Genomic DNA, 27,378 nt, shown 5'->3' on the forward strand with positions numbered 1-27,378 from the left:
AGCATCTTGCTGTATAGCAAACCACTGTACAGCAGTTGAAGATTGCAATTGTAGCTAAATACAGACGTGCTCAAATTTGTTGGTACCCCTCCACAAAAAACGAAGAATGCACAATTTTCTCTGAAATAACTTGAAACTGACAAAAGTAACTGGCATCCACCATTGTTTATTCCATATTTAATAGAAATCAGACTTTGCTTTTGATTTTTTATTCAACATAATATTGTAAATAATAAAACAATGAAAATGGCATGGACAAAAATGATGGCTAACCTAATGACCGCTAACCTAATATTTTGTTGCACAACATTTAGAGGCAATCACTGCAATCAAACGTTTTCTGTAGCTCTCAATGAGACTTCTGCACCTGTTAACAGGTAGTTTGGCCCACTCTTCCTGAGCAAACTTCTCCAGCTGTCTCAGGTTTGATGGGTGCCTTCTCCAGACTGCAAGTTTCAGCTCTTTCCATAGATGTTCGATAGGATTCAGATCAGGACCCATAGAAGGCCACTTCAGAATAGTCCAATGTTTTGTTCTTATCCATTCAATGAGACTGATGAATTACAAGCTGGAGTCATTTTCTTTGTCAGGTTTCGCTGTCCTTTCCTCCCATGGCTTGACTTTCCCTGCTCAAGAAGATGCTTTTTGACCTGTTTACTGGGTTGCAATTGCTAAGACGACACCAGATGAGAAAGGAACATTCTCTCAGGGAGGATTTAAGCCAGAAGTTGTTAATAGAGGACTGAACATCAATAATGAACACCACACACTCACGATGCCTGGGATGTAGTGCCTCAATGTTTTTTACATCCCTTTAATGGAATATCAGACAAGGCAATGTCACTAAAACCAACTGAAAAACCAAGACAACCAAGCAAATGAATACAGGAAAGAAACGGAGAGTCGACTAACTGAACAGAATTATAAAGTTATCTACTGTAGATCCCAATTTGTCACTAAAGAAATGTGAAAACATGTGCCTAAAGCAGTGGATAAATAGAGGAACACAATGCATGAATTGAAGGAGTGCGGACCAAAGCATGGCAATACTAATTACTGGTCCCTTCTTGTTCTGTTTTAACAATATAGGTTAAAAGCTGAAGCTTCCTGGCACCTGACCTTCATACTGTAAGTGATCTAGCTGCAATCTGATCATGTGACCGACAGCAAAGGTACCAGGATGCACCAGTTTATTAATAGCATTAAATTTGAAATATTTGTGTATCCTAAATGATATAAAATCAATCCTGGAGAATGGGCTAGCACTGCTTTACAGTATAACGGAAAGACCAACTATATAAACACGGGATTGACAATATCACAGATTGGACACAGAGAGCTGCTGTAGAACAGACAGCCTTACAAAGATTTCAACAACCACAACACCCTTGGAAATAGAAGACCGAGGCTGAGACAGAGAGACAGAAAGCCTAAACAACAGCATTCTTCCTTTTGACTTTGTAATGCAAATTCAAACCCTTTAGTGATACTGTATCAGCTATGGCCAACATTTTGCATAACCTGGAATTTTAGGATTGAGACATAAGTAAAACAAAAACAAAAAGTATTTATTTAACACCATGTAATCAAAGAAAATATAAAATGATATCACAAAAGTCTACCGGAAGCCATAATAGTAGTACAGTATTTCCTGTTAGATTTCGAAAGGTCACATTTTTCTTTTGTTGTCGTATATGGAAAACTACAAAGTGGTGTGTAATTCAATATGTTCACGTAACATTATCCAGCAGGTTTCATTCGACTTTATGAAGCAATTATATAGGGTGATGCAAAAACTTTTGACCATAGCTGTAGATTCAAGGAGATTCTTTTTCTGGATAACACTCCACGTTTTACCAGCTCTTCATAAAAACAATATCTGTATACAATATAAAACATATATAATATATAGGGGGGCTATTTGATCTACACAGTGGAGGGTTTAAATAACGCTGTTATTTAAATAATTACAAAATGTACCTTCCTGAAATACTGTACATTTTTACAGACATTCATACACACTAATATGCATTGCTTGGTTGTTTGATTTTCAGTAACCTGGATGGTTTATTAGTTAATAAGACAGTATTTAAACATTAAGCACAGTTTTAAGAATGTAGACATGCCCAGATGAAGTGACCTCTTTGATACGTTTCCACTGATATAAAAATCTATACAGAATCTTCCCATGAAATGTGCTTTAGGGAGATGCAATATAATGCAATGTCTTAAACCCTGTCATCTCTGCATTGCACTCAATACATAAATATACAATACATTCACAGTGGATTTTAATGGAACCTTGACAGCTTAACAACCTTATTTTTTTTCAGTGCTTTCTTATGTAATGGCAGAGATTAGAACACTGTTATTCTCTAGGATTCAAAATGGAAAAGGATTTCATTAGGTTTTATTATGAGTGTGCATCGTTCATCATTCTAAAAGACACTGCTTCATGTCAAGAAAATCTGGCAGATGACAAATTAATAACTTATCATATTTCAAAGATTTAACACATGTTTCAAACGTCAGGAATCTATTACAATTAGTTTTTTTCTTAGGAGAAAACCTTGATGGCATCTTTTAATTAAACATATTCATGAGCAAGACACCAGTATCTGTTTAGCCGATTAAAACATATTTAATGGAGAGGAAAACCACTTTTTTGACTGTAAACAAGGTTTGATTAAGAACACAGCAATTATATCGTATGATTGTGGGATATTACAAGCTCTTTATTATTTCCAGTGCAAGGCTGTGACTCAGTAGTGGTTAATATATGGATGTAGACATACTGTAAGCAGTAGGTTGCATTTGAGCTGCCCTAATTTTGTGTTGAGTTCTTAGCATGCACATGGTGCCTCACTGCAGAAATAGAAGACTGGAGTTTAATTAACACGTTTACTCCTGCTACCTTCTCAAGGCTCAAAAACTGGAAAAGTAAAGGAGGGGAGGGGAGGGAGGGGGTGGTGGAGGGAAAGCGGTGAACAGAAATAAAAAACGAGAGCGAGCAAGAATGAGCTATTGTGCAGTTCGCAATCTAGGCAACCAAGACAGATGAGATGTGCATTTAGCTTAAATTTATGACAGCAGCATTATGGGGGATAAAGCAAGGTGTATTTCACAGTATCTAACCTTCAGGGCTTACTGACACTCAATCAAGTCTGTCTGGTAATGACTCCTTATAATGAGTTAGCACCGCCTATCACCCCAGATAGAAAGTGATGTGCTTGAGAAATATGAAGGGAAACTGAGCTGACACATTGCCGACTGCAGTGAATATTATCCAGCTAGTCATTGACTTATTTATGAAACATCCATGACAGGTTTGGCTGTGCATGCTTGTTTTTTTCTTGATAGGGGAAATGAAAGTTTAGGAGTCAATACCCCATCTCAGATTCTAAGCTTCATTAGATGAATTTGTTTTTTAAAATGTAAGGTCTCGGTCTACAAAAATCTAATTCAAAGCAACTGCAATGACATTACTTGGCCACCGAATGGCACTGTGAAAATGGAGAAATAACATTAGAAATGTATAATAATAATAATAATAATAATAATAATAATAATAATAATAAATAATAATAATAATAATGCCTACTTTTTTTGTTTTTTTACTGCATCATTCTAGATATTGCTGTAAGCATTGAGAAACCATGGTGACACTTTCCAAACAGCTGTCTGTCTCTAAACTTAAGCATCACAGCTTGGGAGGATTGCCTTATTTCTCTCAATCTCATATCCCCTGCTGCACCCTGACACCACATGTGAGAGAAACATTTCATTACATATTTCTGCCTTGTTGACCATGAAATACTGCACAGTTTCCAAACCAATTCAAATTGCTTTAAATCCCTCTTAGCCGCCGCTCACACTACATGTCCGAAATAACAGTCTTTTTCTCTTCCAGTTTTGAGCTCTCCGATAAACAATTACAGGAACATTTACATCAAGGGAAGACCACTCAGGCAGAGGACTTTGTGCTCTTCAAATGCTATCTAAATTAGGTCTAAAAAAAGTGTTGCAATTTAGGAAGGTTTCTCAAGGAAATCAAGCTGACAAAATTCCATTCTGTCTAAATTGCCTGCTATTGTTTATATATATATATATATATATATATATATATATATATATATATATATATATATATAAACATGTATAAACATTATTTCATGCAAACCAGCACTAGATTGTAAACATGCCAAGTAGCTCATGATTATAATTATGTTCTGTTCAGAATCAATCCACAAGACCCAAACACCTCCATTGTGCTTCAAATAAGTATTGCAATGTTTCCTTCTGCACTGTAACACTCATCTCGTTCCAGTGTCAAACTGGGGCTGCTGCTTCTTCCATCTGCAGCCTCTTACACAGTGGTCAAGTCCTGTATATTCGTAACACGCTTTGCATAATTAACATTTATAAACGTATTCCCCTGCTTCTAAAACATAGGCTCTGTTTAATGACACTCCCCCATCCACATCTCCATGCTGCCTGTTGATAACAAATCAGATATTTAAGCATATTACGTTTGAAGTAAATAGGACTGCCGTATCTATGACATCCCTTATAAAAGTTTCCCATGGTAAAAGCACAGGAAAGTGTATTAAAGCACAGTGAAAGCATGGTGAATCATAGGTGAGCACTGCAAAGACCAGTGAGGTATGGTAAAGCATATTAATAAACATGGCAAACCAGGGTAAACTGTGGTAAATGCACTGTATAATCATAGGAAAACTGCAAAGATACAGTGGAAAAATACCACAGTAAACTTTTATAAGGGACGATTCATGGTATGCTTTGCCTTTCCCTAGTAGAAAGCCTGGTCTGAACCTGTTGTATAGTATATCACACACACACACACACACACACACACACACACACAGAACAGTTTTGACAGCTTCAGTTCAATGCCTAGGGGACCTTGGTGCACATTGCAACCAGACTGAAAGGCTTCATTGTCAGTTTGCTGCTTGGAAGCAGCACAGCTTTAGACGTGTGTGTCAAGATACAATGCTGCTTTGCCAGAGCACAGGGACAGATATCTATCTGCTGGACATGTCAGAGACACAACAGTGGAGCGGTGAGGAGATTCTGGGCTTCGATTACCAGAAAAGCTGACTCCAAATGGAACACTTTGTGGAAGAAACTCACAACACTCCAAGTCCTGTACTTAAATAACATAAATAACACTTCAGTAACATTTGAACTCCTCTTCCACTCATTCAGTAGTGTATTATTCGATGGTCTCTACATTTTATCCTAGTGCCATGAACGGGCAGCGGAAGGAGGCTATGAAGTGAGAACCAGCAGGTGGGGAGGTCACTAATCTCTTACACTCACACACTGCAGCGGCACACTTCCTTGAGCAAGGCAGACCAATACGGTCAAACAGAATGAGTGACTTATCAAAAATGATGAACCCTGACTATGAAGAATACGCTTTCGTGTTTTAAAAATTGCAAGCAAAGCCTTTGAGCCCTTTTTGAATGCATTTCCCGAGTGATGATATCCATGGGGATTACCTGGCCCGCTATAAACTAAGCATTGTACCTTCTGTGTACAGAGCCATTTCATGGTGAATGATAGTAGTAGAGCAAGGTCTTTGTAATTGCTTCCATCGAATAGCCAGCCACACAGAAAGCAGAGGTAATACAATTATAATAGCCCTATTCTGCATTCCCTATACCTCAACCTGCATGGCTTCAGGCATTTATTTTCCACATGCACACTAGGTTGCAGCTTCATCACAGAAGTACAGTCCTGTTCTTGCTAGACAATGACAAAACCAAGTGATGGCTTTTAAAATGCACCATGTCGGTGTGCAGCAAGTACTAATGTATGCGGCAGGTTGTCTAGGCTACGGAAACATTATGTCATGAGATAAGTGCGAATGGCACTAAGCAGGAGAAATTAGGCTTCTGTTACATGGCTTCATTGTTTAAAATTGAAATTGTATGGAAATTAGATTGTCCTCGACAACATTAAACTTAATTTTCGAGCAGAAAAACCTTGTAATGATTTTCATTTTTAGAAAATGAGTTCCTTTTTTTTTTTTTTTAATGCATTCATTACAGATGCCTTGTTGTCCAAAAGCTGTCCATTAGATGGCACTGTACTGATGAATTAACCTTGAAATTGACATTGCTCTGAAACAAGTCTGAAAACAGTCCCTATTTATTTTCTGCTGTTTTTTTTTTTTTTTTTTTGCATTGGAATTAAGAAATTACAAAATGGTTACCTCTTTCAATTTTCAAATTAGGCCACTGGATCCAGTTTCACTCTGCTGCACACCTGCACTCATCTGCTCTCTTACAAATAGTGGAGGACAGTTGTTCCAGCAAGAATCTGAGCCTTCTGTGTGTCCCAAAAGGAATGCAATATGATGTTAGCAAAAATACATAGCCTTAAGCACAATGCTTTTAAAGCACAATGTTCTAAAGTCTACAGTGTCTGTATGTTCATTTTCCCCAGGTGTGATGAAACAAGAGTTTATTTAATGTTTGCACAGTAATTTACCAAGTTCAAAAAACAGTTTCAATCCCAGATGAAGAAGAAATGTGATTTTTACAGCTCATTTCTTGCCCATTTCTTTTAAACAACTTTAACTTAGCAATATACAGTTGTAGTCAAAAGTTTGCATACCCCAATGGAAATGTATAATTTCTAGAAATTTCTCAAAAACAAAGAATTATAGAGAAAATCTTTTGTAGCAAAAGTTTTGCTTTTGTGGATGAGGAATAAGTCAATATGGGAAAAAGTAAAGAGCTATCTGAAGACCTTGGGCAGAAAATGATTTATTGTCATAAAGCTGGAGAAGGGTACAAGAAGATTTCCAAGCATTTAAGTATCCCAATTTCAACTGTATCTATCCATGCAACATATTTGTTTTCACTAGTAGTTACCTGGTTTTTCATGTCGCTGCATTCATTTTTATTTATAACAGAGCTGAACAGTAGTAAAGCATTTAGTTAATGTTGTACCCTGAGACTGTTGGATCAAATACCAGCAAACAATTACATTATTACCCTGTGCATCTACACACATTATTTTTGCCAGCAGTTAATAGTTTATTTGCTTTCCATGGAGACAGTTAACTGAAGCATCAGGGTGAGATCAATTAAATGTGACTTTTATTTAGAGTGTTTGAATGGTACTGATTGTGCATCCCCCCCAATTCAATTAAAGGTAGAGCCTTGATAAGGGCAAAGTAAAACCTCTGAAACGTGCTAAAATGTATAGGCAAATTAAAAAGCTGCCCAGCTGAAGTGTTTTAATAGAAATGACCGTTCTCCGACAATCCCATGCAGTCCTATAGTATCCGATACAGCTAAAGACACGGACATAATGATTAATGATTAGCTTGGAAAGGTCTACAGCTTTTCTCAAACATCTGTGGGAATCACAGAAGGAAAATGCAAACAAGAAAGCAAACTGCTTCTGCAAAGCTATCTTTAAAAAGGTTCAGGGTTATGGGTAGTACATGACCTAATGGACACTTCCTTCTAGTGTGGTTGAACTTGCTTAAAATACTACAGCTGTCCACTGTGAAATATGCACTGACAGAATGAAGCAATAAGCCCAAACTCTCCCTATTAATCAGGGAACATTTAAATGGGAAAAACGGGTTAACCAAACAGAGTTAATGTGATGTGAGAATTCTCCCTGTGCAGCTCGCACCTACCGCATAAATCTCAAATGACATTCACAGTAAGATGGTTATTATTGAATTATTATTCAAGAAACTGGCAGGACGACCAAATGATTTGAGATGAGAATGTAAGGCCCTGTCCACACTATGCCTTTAAACCTTTAAATCGGCTTAAATGTGCTAAATACGGTTAGCATCTACACTACGCAGCGTTTAATACTGTATCCTCCAATATCCCAAAATGCTTTCTGATAAGTGGACATTACAAATACAGAACTCAGAACAGACGCCTGAAGGAGTTGAAGGAGCGATGTGTTCAGATGCCGAAATCAAGGCACTTACTGATATCTGGAGACCGTTGCTGCCTTCTCCATTGCTGATAAGAGACAACCCCATAATGTTCATGCTAGGCAATATGATTGGATGTAGGAGGCCAGACATGACGAATGCTGCCTAATGTACTGTATGCACCTGGAAGCTCTGTATTGTGACTGGGGGTGACTCATGAGTTCTACCCAAATCAGAGGGCTGAACCTCGAATCTGTAGCGTACAGTACAACACACTATACAGTATAACAGCATCATGTTGAGATCTGATGTTCCCCAATGTACTGCACCCAATAAACAGCCCCGTGTGCCTCAAGATATGTCAATACATAAAGAAACGGGATCTCAAATTTCACACTGGGTCGCTTGTACCCAACAGCACCACCGCCAGGTTAGGGGCTGAATTGAAAACGCAGTACTGACCTAGACGAGGGATGTTTAAGAGGAACTTTGACTTACATCCAACAGAAATGTAGGCTTATTTTATTATGATAAAGTAAACTGAAAAAATCAATCATAATGGGAGACAATACCGACCCCTTTCCTCAATGCTTTTGGAAATCATTCTGAGTATAACAAACTCTCCTCTGTTGTATAATAGAGCCCTTTCTGCAGGCTTCATTATTTTATAAGGCAAGGGCTGTATTTCTAAAAGGATTGATGGAGAAAGGCAGGTATGTGACTGCTGTTGAGCAGGGACTCTGTACAAATCTAGTTTGACAGATTTAGGATTGCACTGGTTACAAGGGACTTACCGCGGTGCAGTAAATGACTCTTAAATACAGCCAATATCCTGAGGACCGCAGGATTGTGGGATTGTGCCTGGGTGATTTCTTTATTAACACACAGCACTCTCCCTGCTTTCCAAGTAAGACGTTTTAGGAAAAGAATGGACAAAACAGGAGACGGCAAAGACAGGCTTTTAGTATTTATTTGCCATGCAACTGTTTTTTATGCTTTGCAGTCTTTTATTTTCTACCTGTTTTTTTTTTGCATTGATTTAAATATAGATTTTCTAGTTAAAACATGTGTGTTCATTAATGCGTGAAGAGAAATAACCGTTTAAGGTAATAATTTTTTGCAGTGGTGGGTTTGAGACAGCATTACATTACTCAGATCTGTTGCTTTGATGAAATTCAACAAGGTTAGTATATCAGGTGGTAATAATCCCCTGCTTAATCGGTGACAGCGCTGCAGAATCTACCCCAGGCATCTGCTATGTGGTTTCAGATCCAGGACTGACCACATGATGCAGTGGATCAGTGCACTAGCCCATCCCACACTGTTACTATTAGGCTCTTCACACAGATTAAACCACAGTGCTAAAAAACCAAATTGACTGTTCATTTCCTCAATTACCAGCAATGACATACAGTATACTGTATGGTAAACAGCACGCTGTGAAACTATTAAAATGCATAATTAAGAATGTATTTTCCTAGCAGCTTAAATGCTATATAACTATACCAAAATATTAAGCAGCAACATTTCAGAGCAATTACTAAATCGAGTTAAGAGATCCAGCTACTACTGTATTCATAACCATGTGCATAAGGAAATAAATCCAATACTGGTATCACTCCCTTTAAAACGTGTATTCCTATTCCAGTTTTCGGATGCTTTTCCAACAATGCTGCATCTGTAATCGTTCCTCTTGGCACAGAAAGGTGAAGAATCCTGCTATTTTTGTCTCTTGTCAATGAGGCATCAAGCAACTAAATGCATATCTTCAAATGTACCGTTAAAAGCATTCACCAATGATGTTTTGTATTTTCGCCCATCACCCGAGGCTAGATATGTGTTTGACTGATGATTTTTTTTTTTTTGATGTTTGCTCAGGGGGGCAGCGAAGAAAACAGTGTCGCAAGTGGCTGCCATTTTTTCTCTCCATTTTTTGCTGTGAAGACAGGTACAGTATTCGTGCTCCAGCTTCTGAAAGCAGCATGCCTCGTCAGCAGGTGATTTTTTTTTGCTTTGTGTTCCATTGTGTAAAACAACAATCAGACAGGAGTACTGCGCTTTTGTTTTCATTGTGATTCATGGGTGGCATGTTTCTTCTCTCAGAGGTCTCCAATTGTTTTCATTTGAGGTTTAACTTCACACTCTATGAGGGTTTTGCACGAACAGTAAAAGATTGCCTGCTTTAGTGTCATGCTTGCTTTCATGCTGCTGCTTATGGATTCTGTTTACTTTAATGCTCAATGAGCTGCATTTCTCTCAGTCAGTGTCTTCACTAAGCTGAACCATCTCGCCTCTGCAGCTGTTGTATTTCTCGATATTGGTGCGTTCTCCTGAACCACCAACATAAAAAACAAGGTATTAGTTTACTGCTCCAAACAGTATCAGGTTCTTTGGTATCTATAATGCTTTATTTGAAGCCAGGTCTCTGAAAAGAGAAACTCTTCACTGGTCACAAAAAGTGGGAACATCATATCTTAAGTTATGAACATACATTAGCACTTTAATAAGGTGTGTGCAATAACTAGGTTTCCCACTAGATGGCATTGCAATTGTAATGAGACCAATGCATTCATATGCGCTGTGCAACTTGTTAGATTTCCATTACACGAGAGTAGATGTTAAAACTTCATGCTGATTTGAACTCAGCTCTCGCCAAGATAAGCACCAACTAAGACGTAGCTTTACAGTAAACTAATGTGATCCATATGTGTCTCCATCCATTTACGTTTCCTTCCATATGATGATGTAGATATCCTTCTGTCTGGTGTTAATGGCTGAAGTGTAATGCTGGCTCCAGGGATCAGCTTATTTTGCCTCCCAGGCGCATCAGCACACACAACGGCTGCGATGCTGGCTCCGGGGATCAACCACAGTGCGGCCTCCCCAGCGCATCAGCATGACAACCGTCTGGATTGAGCTAAGTAGGGTACATCTCTGGGGTTTTCAAGTGGGCACCTTCCATCCTCAGTGTTTCGTCGACTAGTCCAGCAGTGGATAAATAAATCACTAAATGGGGAAAGCTTAATACACAAGCAATCTATACCACACGTATACAACGAAGCATGCAGTTTGTCTTAACCAGCCTGTGCTGCCTGCATCATTCAACTGAAATGCCTCCTCCACCCAATCAAATGAAACATGAACATGGGAGATGAGTGCTGTGGGCAAAGCTAAAATAACAGAAATCCACAGCAAAAAACAGATTCCCAGAATTCTTTCTGTATCGGAATGAACGTAGGATTATTATAGAAGCTTTTGAAAATAAATGAAGATAACAGTGTGCAATTAGTTGATGCTGACACTGCAGGACATGACAAAAAACATAATTTATAACCACAGGAAAAGCGTGGGAAAACTGCAAAAATACAATGGAAAACGTTTATACGGGTAAATCTACTCAAAACCAAAGGTTTTGTACAAATGATTCTTGACATTTTCTTATCCTTCTTAACTTTTAATGCAGTCGGCTAAAGCAAAATGAAAGATGTTTTTTCTTTTCTTTTAGCAAGACAGATCCATCCGTCATAGTCTGGCTCAGGACAAGTTTGGATGGCACTGTTCTGCCCTGCCAGAAACAATAGCATAACTCATTAATTCACCTCGGCAGAGATTTAACATTCAGCGTCAGTACCCAACCTGCAGTTTCTTACATTTTAAACATGGAATGCAAACAGCGGAAGAATACATAAAGAACGCATTTTCAATTTGCATTGCAAATGCTGAAGGTAGCTGCCATTTATTCAGCTTCATGGAATGTCATCACATTGTTTGGATTTCGTACAACCACCGCTTACTGTCTTGAAAGAAGTTTCCAGAAATCTTCTGAAAAATTCCCTCGGTTGATTGAAAGACTTTTGTTTCAAAGCTTGTCTGACATGCCAAGAAGGTGCACCTTGTCACTATTTCCACATTCAACGTGAAATGGGTTTCTATACAGAAAGTGAATCACTGTGCATAATCAAACACAATGTTAAGAAATATTCTGTTTGCTTTCCACTACATAATGTGCCAAATACTGTATGAACGAATACCTGAAATACAGCCTATATACAGCTATGGCCAAAAGATTTGCATTTGAATTTTAGGATTGAGACATAATTAAAAAAAAAAAAAAAAAACTATATGAACATAATTTAGGTCTTTTATTTAACATCATGTAATCAACAAAACTACAAAATGATATCGCAAAAATCTACCAGAAGCCATAATAGTAAATTAAAAAATGATACATTTTTTCATTTTTGTCAGTTTTTCCTTGAGTATATGGAAAACTACAAAGCGGTATGTAATTCAATGTGTTAACATAACATTATTCAGCAGGTTAAATTTGACTTAAAAAAAATAGTTAATTCTACAGGGCAGGGGTTTTCAGCCTTTTTTTGAAACTGTACCCCCTCTGTCTGGAGTTTTCATCTAAGGCAGAATATTCTGATGAACACGTTTCTTTTCTTCCCATTTATTTCAGATATAATTTATGTCACAACAGTTTGGGACTGACAAACTGCTGGTTTAGGACAGAATACTAAACAGTAGAGTTAATTCTTAAAACATGTTTTTGGATGCACACAATTAAAAGATAGCATTTGGGAATGTCTTTGGAAATACTCGTATTCACTTTCTTTTCAGCAAAGTTATTATAAATAATACAAAATAGTCTGCACTGGTAATGTTTATCACATTACCATTTACTTCTCATCTCAGCATAATGTGTACCATTTAACATGTTTACAATATCAAAAACATTAGCCTCAAGATAAAACTATAATAACTAACATTGATAAACTTTTTTTTAATTAAAGCCAACATTAAAATTATCCAAAGGGATTCGGTATAACTTCTATCGTTTTGCACTTTCTGCACACTTGAGTTTTCTTCCTTCCTTCCTTGTTTTTTGTGTTGTTTTTTTTTTTCAAGTAAGAAATGTATCCATTTCAAGTGAGAAATGTATCCATTTCAAGTGAGAAATGTATCCATTTCAAGTGAGAAATGTATCCATTTCAAGTGAGAAATGTATCCATTTCAAGTAAGAAATGTATCCATTTCAAGTGAGAAATGTATCCATTTCGCTATTGCTGTTACTAAAATGCAGCCACGCCTAATAAATAAATAAAACCCGTAAAAGTGTGAGTATTGTGATTATTATTTATGTTTACCGGAGCATTTATACAAAAAAATGTACAAAGAGTGTGCTTCACTGATTAGTATTAAATGATACAACGTAACGACAAAACAGCAAAGTTATCATTAGACAACTGCTTCACCCACCCATAGCAGTGGAAATCGAAATCACATAATACAGTAAAAAAAAAAAAAAATGAATTCAAGATCAATATTTTTTTTACTTTCATTTGCATTACTGAATCATCCCACGTACCCCCTATGACCCTTAGAAGTACCCCAGGTGTACACGTACCCTCAGTTGAAAACCCCTGCTACAGGGTGATTCAAAACGTTTGGCCATAGCTGTATATAATCAATGCAAATGACCATTGTATAACTCTTTTTGTCAGTTTGTACTGCCCTGTGCAACTGAGGCCATAGCTTAAACTGTACAATCTGCACAGAACGGAAGTTTTATGTTTGAAACTATTCTCCTTTTAATGGTACTGCATTGTAGAGCAAGAAACTGTTACCATTACGCTCTTTTATCGGTTTAAAAAAAGTGTAGCTTACCAAAGTACTTACATTGATGACTTTTGTAAGGCAAAATGCTTTACTGCCAGTAACTTAGTCTACACAAGCCACTATAGTAAGTGCTGTATCTTAATGCATAACAAAAATATTGACTTCCAATCGACGCAAATAGCCTTCATGTACTAAAGCCAGTACGTGAATGAAATGTGCCCTGCTGCCAACAATCAAATGGATCGGTGAAACGAGTACTATTATCAGCTGTTTTCAGCCTCACCAAGGTCACTGTGATTTGAAAAAGCCCATGAATAATTCAAACCAGTTCTCAGTTTACTGTTTGCAGATTAATGTAACGCTAGTATTCAAACAAGATAAACCCATTTCAGTTCATTAAAAAAAAAAATTAAAAATCTGAATGAATTCAAACTTTGCCTGTGTGGTCCATGTTAACAATTCTGTTAAAATGAATGTACAAAGCAAACAGCAAACACATTGACCTTGAAAATGTGCAGTAATGTAAATACGATCGGAAGCGTTGCAATCTGCTTGTAAAATATGCACTGGCTTCGACAGCAAATGCTGACATATTACAGAAAATGCATGCTCAACAGTGCAGCTTTATGTTGTTTTATTGCAAGGGTCATAAAAACTATTTTGTTGGCAACATGGGGATATTAAAAAAAAAAAACCTTTTAAAACTTAATGAGACACTGAACATCTTACACTAATATTGTTTTTTAATCATTATTTTAGTATTTCACCACACTACTAAACTAACATGTTAACAGTTTTGTTTTTGTATAGGGTATAGGGTTCACAGCAACGAATTAAGAACACACTGTTTGCATGTGTAGAACTGTGGCTCTTGATTAAAAATCAGGTACTTCTGTTTTTCACTACAGTTTAAGTCTGTGAAGAAACGTGGAACACACTGTTAAGGGAAGGAACTTCTGCACATTTTTCACCACGTTCGGAATGCTAATCTACTGCCATTTTGAAGACCCAACGTTTCCCTGAGACATGATTCATACAGTACTTAAGTCTGCCACTATATAAAGTATCACACAAACTAATTAGTAAAATATACACTTTACAATTCATGCAATTGCCAATTTTAGTACTGTATAATTATTTTCTGCTCATTTATCCAGTCGATCCACAATTTAAAATGCGCATTCATCATTTTTTGAGCATGTTACTGTGAGTCAGGCTACTAGACGCATCACTGGAGATATTCTTTCCATTTTAAAATAATGGCTGAACATTCCAATGCATTAACTGCTACTCCTGCAGTGTTCCATTTTAATTTGTCCCCCCCTCCAGAAAAAATAAAAAATCGCTACAAAATAACAAGAAAACATTTGTTATTCAGATGTCACTCCCATGCAATCTTATGCAACTGTATGAAAATTCATCTGAATTTGCTGCCGAGATGTTACGTATTTCCCCCGCTCTGCCAGTGAGGGCTCTTACCGTGACGCGGAAGGGTGTGGATGCAGCCGGCTCCATGCTGGGGTTCTTGTCCGCTGCGCTGCCTGGCATACTGCGGCGACGGCCTGGTCTCTCAGGTGGAGACTCTGAAACAGAAAGGAAGCATGTTTTACAGGACAAGCATAAACTTATACCTTTTGACTTGTCACGTCCACTACCAGGCATTCATCATTTCTGCTTTGGATTCCTGCTGTGCCATGCCTATTCTTTCAAGCACACCGCGTCCAACGGACCTCTTTTGCAGATTTGGGGTGCGCAGGTTCCTAATATATCTACTGTATGGGCAGATCTAAATTCACAATGTAAAGTTTAAAAGGGAAATGTTCAATCAGATTTATGCCAAAGTGAAAATGGAAAAAAAATCTCATCCCCCAGGCTCGGTAGAAAACGCTTCCACTTATTGGCAGCATCCTTGAACCTGGTCTCTGCTGCTACTGCTGTTAAGTGACGCACAGGGCATCATTAATAAACAAGTGCGAGAAATCACTTGCATCAAGAAGCTAATGAGAGGATATGAAGTGAATAAACTGTCACTATTATGCCAGTATAAACCAGACACATATTGTAAATGCAGCTTTTCAAAAAGTGCAAAAGATATGGGTATTATAGTCACAGCAAGTAGCTTCAATTGAGCAACATCAACGGGTCCCATATAGCATGCGATTGTATTGGTATAATAAACCATGCATAGCGGGATTTATCCCCTAATACATACATGCCACTGTCTATAGAGTACCCAAAGTTTAGATATACTGTATTAGTGTATTGATTTAGCCTTTATGCTATTTTTCCCATTAGGATCAGTAAGGTAATTACACAATACGGGAGGCCGTTAGGAACACAGTTAGACAACAAGCGACAAAGGGCAGACAAAGAGAAACAAAGCAGAGAACTGCACCAGGCTTGTCAAAAATAGATGCAAAAGAATACAATCATGAGCCACAGGGGAATCAATCAAAAAGCCATCTATCCTGTACAGGCAAACAGAGACGAGCGCATCAGGAAGAAGAGGCCAGAAAGAGTAAAGAGATATGATCAGAGATCTAAAGGGAAGAGAGGAAATAACATCAAGAAGGAATCGTATGGAACTGCTGCAACTCATTTGAGCCACAGAAACTGTTGTATAGATCATACAGGAATCGCCAGAGAGATCCAAGCACTGTGTTCAAAGGACATGTGTTGAATTATTCTGAACCTCAGACTCCTAACAGAACTGTATTCTTTGAAGCGATAAATAAGGAACATATTTAAACCTGTTTTATGAAAATAAAGAACAGTGCAACAGCAACGCCGGGGAAATGATTTACCGTCTGTCGTACTTAGGAGCTCTTCTTTCTTTTTTATTGAAATTTCTATTTTAACAACCAGCCGGGATACAGATAACATCATAGACCGCAGGATCTGTCACATGCCCTGCAAGCTGCCATCTGCTAAGACTTCCCCATATTGAACACAGGCTCTTTTTGAAGTTTGAAATGTCGTATCTATCACTGTGCTCAACTCAATGTCCTGGAAATATTGAGGCTAACTTCATTTTTTTTTTAAACTACGCGATAATTAATTTGATCTGGTACTCTGGGGTTATTTATTTCGGCCTTTTTTCCTGAAAGTTTGAACATATAAATGAGAGAGAAACTGTGCCGCTAATGAATGTTATTCAGTACACTATCATGAATGCTGTATTTATCCAAGTCAGTTCAATAGTAGTGTATACAAATGAGTGTGTACCTAATGCTAAATCACAATTACTGCAAATTAGTGCTGATTAACGCATTAAAGTTCCCTTGCGGAGCATACCACAAATCTTTCAAGCTTGGTAAAACTCCTTTATTACTCTCTGAAGCTTCAGGGAATGTATATTTACTAATGATCCCTATTAGCATATTCTATTAAAATATAATTAGTAATCAGCACAATATCTCTAATAGCACTGTTTCCCCTGATCAAGTTGACACTTTAAGTTCCTGTAGATCTTGTAATTATAAATCATTATAGAGAGTGTACTCACAGACACATACTCTAGTGCTGGTGAATCACTTCTTCTCTGAGGCTATTCTTAGGTTCAGTCAAGTTTTGTGTCTTCTTTGGTAGAACTGTGCATTGATAAAGTAAGAGATTATGAAGCCAGGAATCACATTTCATACAGATACTGCACTACATTGTCATTAAGAACTGAATTGTTTTAATCCTTCACTGAAGAGTTATCGATCCTTAAACCTACTGCTTCTGGGGTTGAACAATAGCAGGTTTCAAAAAACTTTCTGAATAGTAAAACAATCAAATGGAATGACAGGCACACAGTATAGATTGCAGAATAGCAATTTCAAAGGTAGCCTGTAGATAAAAGAAAGACATATGCAGCTTTAGTCTTCAGTTCGACAGTCTGGCTTTCTGGTTAATAGTAGGGATTTTAAATTGTCCTTTTTAAGGTTGTGCTTTTGTCCATACCACATACAGCAGAGCACTAATTTGAATGTGTAACCATTCCCAACTCTCATAACAGCCATACTCAATTGTGTTATCTGAGTCCTAACAACATAAGATTAAATGACAATCTTTCTTAACAAGCACAATTATTACAGCACTAAATACTGTTATCCTAAGTATATTCTGACATTGTATTTGTCATATATTGCAGTGGACACATATTAACACTTTAATAGTGTGCAGGGTGTCATTTTATAACCAAGCAATGTATCAGAATTAATTCAATTTTATACTAATAAGCCAAAATATTTGTTAAATTGTGGATGTGAAAATCCAGCTTCATCCCTCCAACAGCCATGTGCCTAAAAAATAAAATGCTGCACATTCAGCCCTGCTGAAAGACGTCTCTATACGGCTGTCATGTTAAAATATTTACTAACTGCCAGCGCTTATTTGTATCCCTTTACATGGTTGTCAGAGACAACAAAATGCAGTCCATCAAACCTGGGCTGTGCTTCACGACGCTGGTTTTTGGTCTGCTGCTGTTTTTACAGACCACTGGGAACGGGGATGAAAAATCAGTCCCTGCTGACTTCTGAGAAAGTGACTTCTTAAATCTTCCAGCATGTTCAAGCAACGAGAAAGGGCAATTCAGGTTCGCATATTCAGATTTAAAAGCCCAGGAGGAGCACATCTGGTTGTTCAGGTTACTTGCCAGTCGTCCTGTTTTTTTCAAATATATCCCAGCTTCAAGAAATGGTGCCCGACACCTGCTAAAGCCTCCCCTGTAATCCTTAGGCGCTGAGCAGATCGCGGGCATCAGAAGCAAAGACACTGGGCCCCAAGACAGAATGCCCCTTCTGTTGTCTCCCAATTTTTTAACATCTGGTGCTGTAGCCTGGCATCACATTGTGTTTGCTGAATTATTCTCAATCAAAGTGATTTACATTGGATTTAGCTCAAAGGAAACACTTGATTGGATTTTGTTTTAGGTGGGCATCTGATAAAGGAAGTGGAGAGGCTTATCTGTTATACAGTGGGGCTTTTTTTAATGTTTATTAAAAAATGCTACAATAGCATATTAACAAGGGTCCTCTTTTGAAGATCTTGACCATTGAAGCGCAGCACTGCATAATAAGGCACCTGCAAGTGTGCATAGAAATAGGTCGATTTGGGGTTTAATTATATTGTTCTGATTAAGATCTGTGAAGCAACAAGGTAAGCGCTCTGCCAAGTTCATTTAGTTCAGGCTTGCTATATGATTAAACAAAAAGCATTACCTAATCACTGTTCAAAAGAAATCTAATCCGAGTTCCATATTCATTTAGATTCGTTCTTTATAATAAACAACCCTCTTTCTATAAAGAACACAGGAAGCCTGCCACAGAGGTGTTTTACAGTGCAGGCAGATCTTTTGAAGCCTTTGTTTCTCCTGCTGACAAGTGCAAAGGTGGAAATACACCTGGCTGGCTGCGTAGAAAGGATTTCATGTTTTCTAGTTTTGTCTCCCTAATAATCTACTCAAATCGTGTTTGTCTGCTTTTTTTCAAATAAAGTATTTTGTATCAAGTTTCACAGTGCTTTTGGTAGAAAACATCATACTAAAATGCTTCCTTTCAAGCTCTATTCATTTCTCGCACTCGCTACAGTACCAAAAGCCTTTGGTTTGCAGTGCCACTTTTTCATCTCGCAGACCTGATTCTTGTTAACAAAAAAAAATAATCATTTTGAACAATAAACACTTATATCTTGAACAATAAACACTCAATAATGTATGACGACATTGTTTCAATGCATCTTGAGGAGGCTGTGTGGTCTGGTGGTTAAAGAAAAGGGGCTTCTAACTAGGAGGCCCCCGGTTCAAATCCCAGCTCCACCACTGACTCACTGTGTGACCCAGATCATGTCACTTAACCTCCTTGTACTTCGTCTTTTGGGTGAGACATTGTTGTAAGTGACTCTGCAGCTGATGCATAGTTCACACACCTTAATCTCTGTAGGTTGCCTTGGATAAAGGTGTCTGCTAAATAAACAAATAATAATAATAGTGCTGAATTAAGAAATTCAATGACAAATTTTGAGGTCATTGCCCTCATACAGTATATGTATTTTGCAAACCCTACCTACCAAAAAAAAGGGGTCAGTGAATACCCATTTGCTGTCATTGGGATCACAGTGTACGGCAATCAACAATGACAATCCTTTAGCGGTTTTCACAAAAGGCATTATGATGCTAGCTATTATTAAAATCTGTCACCCCAAAAGCTCTACAGACATCAGTACACCACTCTATCTAGAATGCAAGGAGGTACGGTACTCTAGAGAAATAGACTGAACTATATGTTTTAAAGCAATCTTTTTTCCCCTTGTTGTAAATGGAACCATTTCCATCTCAAAACTGAATTGAATTGGACCAGTTAAGTGTAATGGTAGTGTTCATATTACTAGAATGCACTCTCTATGGAGAATTTAAATTACACTAATGATAATTTAATATGCATGTGTTTTTCCTTCCCTTTCAGTTACTTCCAATTGGCATTTGCATTCATCATCATGACCATGATAAACTTTAGCTGTTAAACATATTAAAACCTATGACATGGTCTTAAACCATGGGTGCAAGTCAGCATTATTAGAACAGGCTTCAGTGTTCACCGTTTAATTGCTCACTGCAGCCTAATATTTTATTGATGATAGGTTTATGCCTGAAGATAATTTTCAATGAAGTATTCCTCACTGAGTCACTCTTTGTGGTAAGATATACAGTATAATCAGTCATAACACTCAACTAACTGTGAATTTATATTAGAAAAAAAAACATGTGTTGTCCAATATGGAATGACAGAGTAAACAAGTCATCTTGGTACATGACAAAGCTGCTTGTTTGAGTTTTCAATAACATTCATCCATCATTCTTGACAATGACTATCACAGCATGAATAAGTTTCAGGTTCAAAGCTTGTGGTGCTTTAATAGCTATGGAAGGCCTTACCAACCATGGAATAAAATGTAATTTTCCTTGTCCACTGACAGCACCTCATATTTTGTTGTACAACTTTAGAAGCCAAATTCATTTTCAGCGTTCATCTTTCTGACTGTAATCATCTCGAAACATCTTCCAGAAAAATATTGCATAAAACTTACAGACAACAAACCAAGGGTCTTCATCTGCAGATACAGTCCAGGACTACTGACGATACTGTGCAGATTCTGATTGGATTTAAATAACATTGCACTGATTGGACGGGACTATTTGTAAAGCACGCTCTGTTGCCAAAAATCGAAGCTAGGAAAAAAAAAAGCTAGAATGAGACAAAGCAAATACATTTATGAAAAATAATTAAACAAAAGCATTTGAAATGTTTTAATAAGGTTGGTTGGGTTTTATTGAGCGTTATACAATACAGCTAATTCAGGTCTTGGTGTTCTCTACTTCATTCACGGTGTTGGAAATGATTTCTCTAAAGACTACCCTGAATAATACATACAACTTAAAGAAATGTAATAAAGGCTTTATTGGGAAATATAAATGTGTCTCCTGTGATCTGTACTATATCACGGTTTCAGAATGCAAAGTGACAGCACTCTGCCATCTGCAGTAACATGTTATAAAAACGCCTGACAAAGAGTTAGTAGCTAATCTATTTTTGCTTCATTAGACTCCATATTTTAAAATGTTTCCTGGTAAGCAGAAACACATTTATAAGAAGAGCCAATCAAATATATATTTTACGGCTCACAAACAGATGTTCTCATCACTGTGTCTATAATTAAATGAGTTTTATTAGGCCATATTTATTACAAGTTCAGGCCATCTGCGATGTTTTCTTCTTCGGCTTCAGTTAATCTTTCTTTAAGGCTTCATTCACCCACCAGCATGCTAACATATGTCAGTTTGAAGAAGCAGGAAGAGCAAGACCATGCTGAAATGAAAGTCAGATTTGGTCTTTTATGATCCTAAACCTGCTCACTCCCTATTGGCTGCGTGGCCCGATTTCCATTCAATGTGCTCGGAAAACAAAAGCACTTGAAAAGATGCCAATAGCTGATGTCGCTGTTTTTATATTCAAACTGTGATCTTATCTGGTCATAAAGCTAGGTCTTTGTCCTGCCAATACATAAATGCAGGCTCTATGGCACGCTAAATAAAACAGCTCATAAGTTCTGTAATGTATGCATCCAGACTGTCTGATTAGTGTGTCTGTATTGGAACTGGAACGCGCTATCAATATAACAACATAACAAAAGTTAAACTTGAACTTCATAGCTTTTTAAATAGGAGGGATGATGCTCCAGAATGGAAGCATCACAAAACATGACTGAGGAACTTCAGTGTGTATTATAATAAAGAACAGAATCACTGAGAATATGTTGCACAAGCAGGAGTACAGTCCCACCCTGATATTCATCTAAACCCAGGCTACTGTCAGTGGTCCAAACCAGGCTGTTATTGAAGCACGGGTAATATGATCATAGAAAATAATAATAATACAAACAACAACAGTGTCAATACAGTACTGTAATGGCACAGCAAAACCACTGCATGGCTGAATTGAGAACTTCACTTTGTCATGTTGGTGCTAATTTCCACTGCACTATAAAAATGATTTAGCAACTACACTCTGGGTAGGGAATGTAACAACAAATCCTGCGGCCCTTGTAGGGGCTTTGCACCTCTGTCATATCACACAATGTTTCCCGACTTCAGCTGGTAAAAGGCCACTAGGACAAAGCATTGAGAAAGTGATGTATGAAGAGTGGGGTTGAGGAGCACTGGCAGCAGCCTGACCTTGAGAGAGCCCTATTACCAGCTATTCAGTCTTCCACTCTTCCATCGTAATAAGGCCTTGATATCTTTATACTGACAGCTGCTTCTGTGTTCTGCTTTGTGTACTTGAAGGCACTTATTTTATCTTCAATAGGAGAAACAAGGTAGACTAGGGGTTTAAATGCTCTGTGTACGGTTGCTTTGATGCTTGATAGACAGTAGAGGTGTGACTAGGAATTTGTGGTTGGGAGGGCAAATACTTCCCACCCTTTTCCACGATACAGTATATACGGTACACACAGTAACACAGATCATGCTTTTGTTCTGTTGTTAGATCTTTAACAAAGCTCTACTGAGCTTTAAATAAATCTTTGTGAACAGGACCCAGCGTTACAAAGATGAACAATTAACTGTCCACCATGCTTTAGTAAAAACTTCAACCAGGGTACTGCCCAGGGTGCAATAATAAAACTTAACAATGAAAAAACTTGCAGAACTCATAATGTCTGTTACCTAAACCCTTTCTACTTCTCTGGCAGTTTTGTCAAGGACGCGGCTGCCACAGTCACGCTGTGTAAACAGGAATGAAATCTCACGCATTCATCCTGCTGTCCTTGAGCAGAGCGCTCAAAATGAAATCCATCTTTTTTTTTTCTTCTCTACAAAATGAAAAAATAAATAAAAATAAATAAACAAGTTGAATCCTTCATGTTTTAAGAATGCCTGTGATTTTTCTTCTTCAGTAAGTGACATCCTTAGGTCTACACAGACAGGCATAGCCATAAACGGCAATTGTCACCATTACCATGCATTGTTCCCATAGAAACACGGCCACCTTCTGTACTTGCACATGCTGTGATTCCAATCTATAAATTCAGCACCAGTCTGCAGCAAAACCAACCACTACAAGAATAGAAAGCTTTTAGAAACCAAAGGATGCCATCAACCCCTAGATTTTAGCATGGGTCATTGTTCCTATCTATGCTTATCTATACCATACCAAAAGGGATTTATGCATTGCACGGTTATTTTCCTTCTCGTGTCATTTGCAGCTTCATGAATTTATACAGCTATGCTATTCCCCTCTACACTATTTGCGGCGACCTGTGGAGATGTAATATCAATTTTAAAAACCTGCAAATCCACAGCTATCTGCCTTGAATAGGAAAAAGGTGAATACAAACGATAACCGGTAGCGTAATGCAAACAGTGATGGGTGTATATTACAGCAAAATTACTTCTATCTATTCCTTAACCGTGTATGTCTTACCACACAAGCCATCAAATGATAACAGCTGCAGCTCCACATAGGTTTCAGTTATTTTAGGGAAACTGCAGATTTATTCCCAGTCTTTCATATTCAGCTTTGGCATTAATTTACAAGTGGCCGTTTTGTGATTTCTGATAACCATCTGGAATTATTCTTGACAAGCAAGATTTGTGCATTCCTTTATCCCACAGAATTGTAAACAAAGCCCCGACACCTAGTAAACAGTTAGTAAGCAATGGTTTGCTGATCAATTAAAGCCACTAATGTGATTGTTTTATGAAATCGGAAAGTAGGCCAAAAAGCTTTTGGAGCAGATCCCATCTCTTAGGGAATAATCCTTCACTTTGCAGATCGAAGCTGTCGTTTCTATAATGGAGCTGAAAACTTTGTGACAGGATACCTGATCTGTGCTTCTGATTCCAGCCTTTACCATTAATTAGTCACTTAGCAGACGCTTTTATCCAAAGCAACTTACAGAAACTAGGGGGTGAACAACTGCTGCTGTAAAGTCACTTACAATAGGACCTTGGTTTTACGTCTCATCGGAAGGACGGCGCACAAGGAGGTTAAGTGACTTGCTCAGGGTCACACACAGTGAGTCAGTGGTTAAGCCGGGATTTGAACCGGGACCCTCCTGGTATCAAGCCCTTTTCTTTAACCATTGGACCATCAAGCCTCCTCAAGATGCATCGAAACAACGTCATCATACATTCTGAAGTCAAATGGCACATAGTGTACAGTGTGTCATGTCATTTCTGTACAGAATAATGTCAAGGACATGATAAGCAGCACAATGCACATGATACGATCTGTCTGTAAGGGGGAAAGAAGCAAGATGAGACGTGCTTTGCATACACAGACAGCTCTACACAGACCTCCAGCACATTGTGTGTAAAATCACACAGCTGTGCGTGCCGGAGACAGCTTCCTCACTACCCCTGTGTTACTTGCCCAAGCAGAACTGATAATGAACTGACAGAGTAGTAAGCTGTATGTAGATACAGTGCTGCTTAAAACCTGATTAAAAAACACCTCCTTTATGATAAACTGATTCAACGATGGGTGATTCTTTGTTGATTTAATAGTGGTTCATTTGGTAAATTAATTGCACTCGTATATGCTGCAGAATTCACAGCTTTTATCAAAGACGAATCTGAATTTCAGACCGGAAACAAATGCGCCATGGTGATCGGCCAACTGTGTTTCAAACTTTTGGTGGATCAGTTTTATTTTTATTTATTTATTTGTTTCTGTTTCAGCACCATTGCCAAATGGTGAAAGAATGTCAAACAGATCTAGATGCAAAAACAAAGGAGGCAAACTACCCCTCTCATAGATCTTAAGATGAACATGTGTTCTTTTTTACTTCTTTTTCTTTTTTGGTTTTCATGTATTTATTCAAGTTCAGCTCAAATTGAACTGTCAAGGGATGTGTAAACTTTTGTCCTGTAATAGATACATATCGACTTATACCGTATTAGGGCATAATAAAAGCATCTAAGCATGATGTAGAACTACAATGTACAGTATTTGCTGATGAATACAGCCCTATACAGTATTAGCTTCATATTAATTACATGTTGATTAAGATTCTGAAATAATGTGCTATTGGTAGAAAGTATTAAATAAAACACTGTACATATTCGTTAATAAAGGGGTGGATGCATACAGTAAAGCACAGTACACTCCATCCTATATAAGGAGAACAACATCCTCAATGAGGATTCGTATCTATCTTTTAGCACTGGCTTAGGTTCAACACATACCTGGAATTCACGTTGCTTCTGGAACTGCCTCAGAATCCTACCACTCAGCTTTCAACTATTTTCAACACATGCATCTTGCAAAATTGCTGAACCTGTTTCTTTTTCTTGGTCGTTATAACCTCAGGTTACTAAAGAAAACAAAACCAACAAACATAACAAACATACAGTACTTTCATTTTGGCACCTGAAACAGTGATTTTTAATCATATGCTTCAATGCAAACCTTCCTCCGATAGGTGCTTTTAGCTGTATCACACCAGTGCCAGCAGCGTACAAACGATGTTACAGAACATTATTCCTGATTAATTGCAATAAAGCCCATTAAAGGAACAGCCTCACGCTTGGCTTGGCAAGTCTTGTCCCGACAGGAGATCGGTTTTATACTGCAATATGTCAAAGGTCAGAAACATCAGTTCCAGCCTTCTGCAATCTGCCAGATAAATTGTACTATAAGGTCATCTTTTTCAGGTTGCTCGTTAGATAGAGATAGAGAAATGCAGCTATTAGTTAACATCTGTAGCGTTATACTTTCAAAAATACTAATCCACTGGCTGAGACAATGCCTAATAAGAATTGATGTCCTTTTTATTTCTAACTGGAGAGCACTTGGGTCATATTCCTGAAACCATTGAGAACTGGAGAGATGGTTCTTCAAGAAAAATGTATTACAGATTCTGGGGTAGCAAGGTGACGGAATATGATTAAACTGTACCATGAAGACCCTGCTTCAGGCTTTCAGATTTTTTTTAGAATGCTTCAAAACTGCAAATTAATATTGCAGACGCGGTATTAGTTCAGAAGAAAGTAAGCAGCTTTAAAAGCACCATGAAACTTAAAAAAAAAGCCACAGCATGAAGCAGGAAGCTATACTGTGCGTTGTCCAGTCTATCACATTGTCATATCCTGAGATTTATTATTTAACAAACAGCCTGGGTTACACTCCCATATGGGTTTTATGACTATTTGAGTAGATGGGAGATTAAGATCTGGAGTATAATATTTGAATTTATGTGTTTTTCATTCTTCTACTCTGCAACAAAATAACTTTGAAGGAATTATACACAAAACCACAAAAGCTGCAGGCATTTCCTTGAAGCTAACCTCTGTCATTAAGGTCCATTGTGGCTCAGAAAGACGGTGTTCAGCTAATAACACTCTGCCATTCCCGAGAGGGGTACTGCCTGACCAGGACAGAGGGACTGAGTCGTTTTTCTCTAGTGTAGAAATGTGACTGTGACTTAACCACTGGCACAGTACATGCAACGCAATGAGGCCCCAACAGTAACAATATGCTTGGTGCCTGATCAGGAGACTATTCTGTGTGATCCACAGTGCCATGCCTTAAAGAGGCAATAGGCTAAGCCAGCAGCTGTAGCAGTTATTTAAAACAAATGCAACATATAATCAAGACTATTTTCTAGTGCCATTCTGCAGATCTGATCCTACTTTGAAGGGAGTTTAAGAGTAAGTAGCTTAACATGTAGTTTTTTGTTTTCACCTGTCCTTTGATGTGTGCAATAATTCTGTTGCTGCAATGGTTCTGGTGCTTCAATATTGACTTATCATTTTGAACTTGCGCTTAGGGTTACCATATGACTCCATGTACACTAGGATAGTTTGGGACAGTTCAGGCTATTCAACTCAGATCCCAATGCATTCTGGTACGTTTTACCTGTCTCGGGTACCTTTCACAGTAGGACTACACTTCCCAGAATACATTGTGTGTAGCTAAAAAGAATGAACTGTCCTAAACAGTCCTAGTGTACATGGAGTCATATTGTAACCCTATTTGCGCTACTTGTCTGAAGATCCCACCTGCCCACATGAGAAATTTCCAGGCATGCTCACAGAACCACTCAAGACGAATGGAAACACCACAACATAGCAAGGGAAAAATAAAACGAAGCTATTTGCTGTTTAATAAAGTATTCTGTATGCATGATATCTTCTTGCTGTATCCTCCTTCCTTTTCACTACTCCTTTTCCCTAAAGCATTCGATATTAGGCCCTGCATATTCATGCTTAATTAGTTAGCTAATGTTCCAGTCTTGTTTACCAAAATACCAGCATGGCCTACAGGGTCTGG

At 37.9% G+C, this 27,378-nt stretch overlaps 1 protein-coding gene across 4 annotated transcripts in view; it reads right to left on the bottom strand.

Moving 5' to 3' along the window:
- LOC131702889 (disabled homolog 2-interacting protein-like) overlaps nt 1-27,378 on the bottom strand; it is a 237,203-nt gene that overhangs the window by 103,243 nt on the left and 106,582 nt on the right. For all 4 annotated transcript variants that reach the window (XM_059005245.1, XM_059005244.1, XM_059005247.1 and 1 more), the window contains one exon: nt 15,044-15,147. In XM_059005245.1, coding sequence (XP_058861228.1) covers nt 15,044-15,147 — 104 coding nt within the window. The remainder of the gene's footprint in view (nt 1-15,043; nt 15,148-27,378) is intronic.

This window comes from Acipenser ruthenus, chromosome 31 (assembly GCF_902713425.1).
Source record: "Acipenser ruthenus chromosome 31, fAciRut3.2 maternal haplotype, whole genome shotgun sequence".
Classification (NCBI taxonomy): Eukaryota; Metazoa; Chordata; class Actinopteri; order Acipenseriformes; family Acipenseridae; genus Acipenser; species Acipenser ruthenus.